The following is a 7,431-nucleotide window of genomic DNA, read 5'->3' as shown; positions in this document are numbered from 1 at the left end:
ACTTCGCGGTTCATAGCTCCTTCGCCTCAATTCCTCGAATCTTTGTTGATCAATCCACTCCTGATCTCCACTTGACACAGCTTCGAGCTTCGCCGGTATGGGGGTTGATGCACTACAAAAATATCGACTTTTAGCCACGTGCTTTTTGCCACAGTTTCATACTAGTCGTGGCTATTGATGACATATAGCCACGACTTAGCCTGAAACGTGGCAGTTGATCACTTATTTGCCACGACTTGTAGAGTATTTGCCTCGGGCTGGAAGTAGACTCATATTTGGATGCTCTGGAGGTATCATAGCTTTTTAGTCAAGACATAGGAGGCCGTGAAAACTGGTGGGCTTTTGCAACGGCTGGTCGTGGCTATATTAGAAAGAAACTGCCCATGTCATAAGCAAAAATCCCCGCCGAATGAGAATTCGACGCACGTTCTTAACTGAAAAATAAAATAACATAACCTACCACTTCTCTTTCTTCTTCTCCTCTCAGATCTCTTTATTATCGTCCAACCACCATAAAAACCCAAAAAATTGTGTCTCTCCTTTCCCATGGGAAGAAAATACCTAATTTTAAACTTCAATTCTTCATCTCCTACTCGATTGTTCCAACCCTACGAGAGAATCATTCCTACCTTCTATCAATCATTTTCTTTAAAAATCCTAAATCGTGTTAACCAACTGAACCCTAAATACCATCAAAATTAAATCAAAACCGAACCAATTTTTTTGAGTTTTCTCCTGATTTTTTCTTCTTGTTCTTCTTCTTCAGCGAAACCTGGATGATGATTAGTCCTATTACAAACCCTAGATATATACTAAAATTTCATAGGGTAAGGGATATCTCCTAATTTTTTCCCTTCTCTTATAAATCTAAAATTCTTCTAATTTATGTATGAGTCTGGCTGTTTTTTTTCTTGTTCATTATGATTTTGTAATTCAATTTTGAAATTTAACCTGTCTTAGTTTGATTTTTTCTCATTTATGGACATGGATTTCGTAATTGTATGAATTGATGATTATAGATGGCAGAAGAGGAAAAGGAAAAATATGAGAGAATAAGATTGATAGAAGTGGTGGTGGTGGTTTTTAAACTTCATCAGAAAAAGATGAACATCCTAAAGATTGGTAGGAGGGAGTTATCTAGAAGGACTATTAGTATTGGTATTGGTTTTGGTTTTCGTTTATGTTATTATACATCTGCCTTATGTATTCATGGATTATTGACTTACTGTTATGGTTTATGTAATATCAATGATCTTGTTTGTTGTGTTATTTTGATTTTGTTTCATATTGATAGAATATAGACACAACTATACTGTGTAACCAAATTGGAATCTCCTGAGGTTATATATAAAATGTTTTTGTTCCATGAAGTTGATGAAACTGCAGTTTCGCATCATATTCAGATTAAAGCTTTATCTTTGAAGTAACTTCGTGCGAACTATAAGAATGTTCTGGGCTTCTGGCAATACAGTCTTTACTTTCGTAAGTTTCTTAGGCAGCTGTAGCTTTTATACAAGGTTTAAATTTTTGATCAGCTTTAGAGCTCTTCTTATCAAGGGGATTATATTTTTCCATCTTCTATGATTGATCTGAATTTCTGTATTCCTTTAATGACCTCGTATTATTTATGGATAAACCCAAGACTTTTGATTGATGAAGTGATCCAGTAAGGTGTAGTTCCTCGTTTGTTCAGTTTCTTCAGAGGGAGGACTTTCCACAACTTCAAGTGGATACTTGCTCTGAAATTGAGTTAGGTTTTCCCCTTCTTTATATTGGAATACAATTAATTAAGTAAATAACGATTTAGTGAAACATTTTAGCTTTCTCCTTCTTTTGTATGCACTGATTTATCATGATTTTGATTTTTGAACAGTTTGAGGTGGCTCTGGCTCTAATGAACATTGTTTCTGGAACCTCAGAGAATACCGAAGTGATCATTGAGCAGGGAGCTATCCCAATCTTTGTGGCGCTTCTCAGTTCCCCCAGTGATGATGTTCGAGACCAGGTAACTTGATAATAAAGACATAATTAGTGGACTTTCTTTAATATTATTTCTTATTTGTATAACTTGGCTTGAATTTTCTAATTTAAAGGATGAGATGAGGTGAAGCTACTTTCCATGTGTAAGCAAATGGGGCTTAAGACTAACGATTTCGTGTTTCTTTAAAAAAAAAAGTCTAGGCTGTATGGGCACTTGGAAATGTTGCCGGCGATTCACCTAAATGCCGAGATCTTGTTCTTGGTCACGGGGCCTTGATTCCTTTGTTAAATCAATTAAATGAGCATGCCAAACTTTCTATGCTGATAAATTCTACCTGGATTTTATCTAATTTTTGTTGGGGCAAGCCACAGTCGCCAGTTACAACTATTGTTAGGGTGGTTTACGGTGTCCTGCTTGGCATCCCTGTAGAAACTAAATTTTCTTTGTTGGTCAATTCCTTGTACAGACAAAGCCTGCACTCCCTGCTCTTAAGCGTCTTATTAACTCCACTGATGAAGCAGTACTTACAGACTCGTGCTGGGCCCTTTCTTATCTGACGGTACAAATGAAAACCATGTTGTTATTGAGGTTGGTGCATGTCACCGACTTGTTGAGTTACTGCTGTAAGTATCACTTTATTGTATTATGTTTCTAGACTCTGCTAGATGTATAGTATGCAATTTGAGAGAATTTTCTTTTGCAGTCACCCATCTCCTACTGTACTCATTCAATATTGTTACTGGAGATGATCGTCAGCCCCAGGTACCAATGACTTAGTTTATATTGTATCCTTATGAAATGAGATGAACTGTTGTATTTAAAGTTGTTTTCATTTTTGGTATGTTGGCTTATGTTTCGTTTTTTCCTTCTATCTAGTGTATCATTGAACTTTAAGCACTTCTCTACCTCATGAACCTGTTGACACAACCAATAAAAAAGTATAAAGAAAGAAGCTTGCTGGACTATAACTTAGGATGTTTTGTGTTGTATAAACAACCTACAAAACTACTACAAGATTGAATCCTCAACCACTGCACTTGACAAGAACCTGGGATTACCCACCTCTATCTCGTCGGTTGGAAAGAGCATCCAGGACATAGCCTTAAATATATGGGGTAACATGTACACACCGTAATGAATTATATCACCCTCATGAATAAAGAAACTAAAATACGTTATGTGGAGAACGATGAAAACATAATAAACCAGTTGAAGCTCTGAAACAGTGTAACACTTTATTATGTTTGAAAAAGTTAGCTAATATGTTTTGTCGTTGTTTCCAGCAGTAATGTTTGAGATAGTCCATCTTCTCAAATTTATAAACATCTAGTGCTTGGTAGAAAAAGGGGAGTTTCTCCTATTTTTACTTAAAAATGTCGATGTTTATCCATCTTCTCTTCAGTTTGCAACAAAGTAAGGTTTTTTTTGCTCCTCGACTTTCATTTATAAACATCTTCGTTTTGATGAACACAGAGCTTTTGTTTTTTTTAGTATTAGTGTATCACTTTGCATATATCAGTTTTTTGCTTTTATAAAAATCTTAGCATGCTCTGAAGCTATGGAACACTAACGTGTCATGTTGCTTAACAGTTCATTCCCTACTGATATTATAAGACTGGATGAAGATATCATGTCACCTCTTGCTGGGAGGAGAAGTAACTTCATACTTGTGAGAGGTTATATTTCTGGAAACACATCCAAACTCCTGGATAGACCAATCTGCAAGTGAAGGAATGCTATGTCATCCATCTTTTTGTCATTTTAATTTTATTTTTAACCTTCAACTATGTCATTTGTTGGAAACTTAGCACTAGACTTGAATTTCTGCGGTGTTTAGATTTTCTGTGTTGCTTGAATGTAATAAATTTAGACCTTGTACTTCTTTTTTGAATGAATAAATGATGTTGTTGGAAAGATTGCAGTGTAATAAATATCCTTTCCAGGTCAATTTGAAACTGTTAACTACAAATTAAAACTGAAATAGCCTTCTATAACAACATAACGGTAGCAAGTAGTTGAACCATTAGCCACCTGCTGGTATATATCATAACAAACTACCACAAACTTGTGCATCCTGATTCTTAATCAGTCACGACTGTAACCGTGGAAAATGTCCTTGTACCAATAGACACGGGAAAGAAACCGTGCCAACATACGTGGCAAATAGTAGCCACTGGAATATTTGTTACGGGACACCAGCCGTGGCAAGATATCTTTTCCACGGATTTTTGATCAACTGCCACGGTCATATGCCATCACTAAAACTCAGTATTTTTGTAGTGATGGCTCCCTCTTCTTGCATCTTTTATCGTCTTCTACCGCATGTACCGTCCTTGGCAACAACCTCGAATTTCCTTCCTTCATAGTAACGGGTGTTACTTCGCCATCTTGCCTTTTCTTTTCTTACAACGCTATATACTCCTCCTTATATTCCCTTAATTCATTCATCATCATAGAGTTCCGGATTATGAATATTTGAGTGTAGAGTAAATCGGTCGGGAACAAGGCGTTGACGAAGGATAAGATAAAATTCCTCTCATCCACCCTTCCTGCTAGCTCGATGCACAACGTTCTCCATCTCGTCACTAATGCTCGCAAGCTCTCTCCTGGTCTTCGCCTTAAGTTGAACAAGGTTTCAATTCCTGGCCTCAGCTGGCTGTTGCTGATATAAGTTGTTAATAATATCCTTTGCATATCCTTGAAAGATGAAATCGACCTTTCCGGTAATCTTTCAAACCATGCCAATGCTTCGGAGGTCAGGCTTGCTGGGAAGTACTTTCATAGTACAACCTCGTTTCTTCCCCATTGCATTAATGACAGAGTGTATTGTCTCAAGTGTTGTACAACACTTCCCGTTCCGCTGAATATGCTTGTAAACGTGGGTAACACACACTTTTCTGGAATATCCGCATACATTATATCATAGGTGAATGGAGACTTGCCCGCCTCTTCTATTGCTTCTGCCAATTGATCTCTTCCTCCTTTCTTCGAGTTGTTGATCAAGGATCTCATCTCTCGCAGCTCGTTCATGATCTCCTGATTTGGGTTCCCCCCGTTTCCTTCGTTATGACCACACCTCAGCAAGCTAAGTCTTCCCTCACATCGCCTGATTGCCCCCTGATGTCTCTCCATTTAGTCAAGTCGGGCCTCTTCCTCTCGCCTCAATTCATTCGCCCTTCTCCTTTCTTCCTCATATCTCCGTCTTTGATCTTCCCATCTTGTTGCCTCTAGCGCTCTTCTCAAATCTCGTTCTTCACTATCTTCCCGTTGTCTTCTTATTCGCCGTTCTCCTCCATCATCTTCGCGAGTAAATCCTCCACGCCGTGGCTCTTCATCTTCTGATATTATTTTTTTTTCTCCCGAGTCCACATCATTTTCCGCTAACTCTTCGTTGAGCCGATAGTTTTGCATCATTAGCCTAGCGTTTTGTCTCGTCATCCTAGCATGTTGGTCCTCCAAGTTCTTGTCTCGTTCTTGCTCAAGACGAAGCGTCTCTCTTAACTGCTCCAATGTCATATATTCTTCCTCAACGTTATCCTCTAACTCTTCATGAGTCATCTCCTCCTCTGCAGCAGTCTCCGTGTCGGAGGTGTGTACCCAACCTTCTCTGTAATTGTCCTTTCCCCTGCAGCTGACGTTCCTTCCTTTTCCATTATTCCTCTCCTCGCCTCTATACGTTTGCTTCTTCTTGTTGCTATCACATGCCTTGCTCGATCTGGTGCCCTGGCCATCTAACAATCTTCAACTTCCACTATCTGTCTCTGCTCTCCACACGAAATTCCAAGATCTCTTCCTATTTTATGTTCCTAACCTTGTCTACGAATGTAAAAACTCAAGATCTACAACCCTAACTTCAAACAACTCGCTAGATCTATAATCTCTACTATCTCTAAGACAACTTCTTTCCTTTTCTAACTCTTAGATGAGGATAAATCCCCAATCTAAGTTCCCTGTTTCTGGACGCCAAAATGTAACTACCGAAAACCAGTAGTACACCCAAATAATAAGTAAACGAGATCTAAGACATGAGATACCAATTTGATTAAAGAACTTTTATTGATTTATAGAATGATAACTCTCGGTTACAAAATTACACACAAAGGAAAACCCTAATCTTACTCTCTAAGGTAAGGTTCCTACTCTACCAAAAATTCCATCCTCCATTCGTTGCCCAAGGACCTCTATTTTTAGGCATATCACCCTTAGTGCTGGACAACTCATTTTTCTTCGTGGGAGCTTCGTGGTCTTGCTTTATCCTTCGCCCGACCCGTTTTCCATAAAGTTTTTCCCCTTCTTTCGCTGATACCCATGTGATCATGTCGGGACAACTGTCCTATTTCTTGCTCAATAAGTATTATCTTTGCCGAATTACTTTTGGTCCAAACAATCTTCCTTCGCCTGTATACTTGTTTCGTGTGATACCTTGACGAATTCTCCCACAATTTTCTCGCGGTTTGCACTATTATTTCGTGCACATATCTTCGCCGGTTCATTAATTATTACTTTTTCTGACTTGATTTGACAAGTCACTGATTGAGATCTTTGACCGAGATACATTCCTCTCTTTAAGGCATTCTCGTGTTGACACGTGGTGAGTCTATTTTGTGTACCTACAAACACATCAATATATTTTTCCAGTGATTTATCTGAAAAGTGGCCCAAGTAATTCTTCACGGGGATCGCACTTTGAGTAACCAACACAATATACGTTACGATCATCATCTGTATTCATCTGGTCACACAATATCCCAACACATATGACTTGCACCAATCTAAACAGTGCCCTTGAACGTCAGGCGAATACCTCCAACACACGATTGAGCCAGCACAAACAATTCTGTTCTCGTACCATGGGGTGTATGGGCATTGCCTATACTCTGTAAAACAGTTATGAACATGAGCAGTCACATTCCTGCATGTCGACAAAATATACAGAACTAAGACACTAGTAACAAAATTGAAAATGATAATACGCATATGGCTACTAAGATTTTTTTCTTTTTAATTTTTCAAGAAGAAAATTGCAATAAAATCATGATACTTACAAGTTACATCGATTGAAAAGCGTTCAAAGTGAAAAGGAAATCGATGAGAGAAGTACTTTCCTTAGCAGCCAGTAGAGAGATTTAGACTTATAATACTTGAAGTACTTTGATAGTCTACAAGCAATTTGATTTATGAAGATCAACAAAAATTTAACCTCATTTTATGGTATTGAAAACCACATTCTTCTTAATCATTTTAGATAGTAGAAAAGTTCGTCCTTCTTTCCAATATTAAGTTAAGAGAGATGAATTAGCTCTTTTAATTTAATATAACACCAAACCTTAGAGTTTTTGAGAACAAAAATAGAACACCAAATCAATTAGTTCACGACATTTCGAGACATTATAATTATTGGCACCCAATATCACAACTGTAAGTCATAGTTCAAAACAATAACACAATAC

The 7,431-nt window shown here is 37.9% G+C and overlaps 1 protein-coding gene across 13 annotated transcripts; it reads left to right on the top strand.

Moving 5' to 3' along the window:
* The first annotated feature begins 416 nt into the window (after positions 1-416).
* On the top strand, positions 417-3,895 carry LOC113283789 (importin subunit alpha-1b-like). 13 transcript variants are annotated; one of them, XR_003327630.1, is made up of 7 exons: positions 417-1,482; positions 1,694-1,750; positions 1,874-2,005; positions 2,448-2,604; positions 2,685-2,743; positions 3,268-3,394; positions 3,572-3,895. XR_003327630.1 is itself a non-coding variant. In XM_026533155.1 (7 exons), the coding sequence occupies exons 2-7, from the start codon at positions 1,447-1,449 to the stop codon at positions 2,873-2,875; spliced, it is 459 nt and encodes a 152-aa protein (XP_026388940.1). In that variant the 5' UTR covers positions 417-827; positions 1,404-1,446; the 3' UTR covers positions 2,876-3,895. The 13 variants fall into 13 exon arrangements, 11 of the variants coding, with proteins under 11 accessions (XP_026388940.1, XP_026388939.1, XP_026388946.1 ...); XR_003327629.1 differs by having other exon boundaries at positions 2,858-3,394; XM_026533155.1 differs by having other exon boundaries at positions 417-827; positions 1,404-1,482; positions 2,858-3,895.
* Positions 3,896-7,431: the final 3,536 nt, after the last annotated feature.

The sequence above is a fragment of the Papaver somniferum genome, chromosome 5, assembly GCF_003573695.1.
Source record: "Papaver somniferum cultivar HN1 chromosome 5, ASM357369v1, whole genome shotgun sequence".
Taxonomy (NCBI): Eukaryota; Viridiplantae; Streptophyta; class Magnoliopsida; order Ranunculales; family Papaveraceae; genus Papaver; species Papaver somniferum.
Note: the sequence above shows the minus strand (reverse complement) of the source record. Positions and strands in the feature narration are given on the sequence as shown.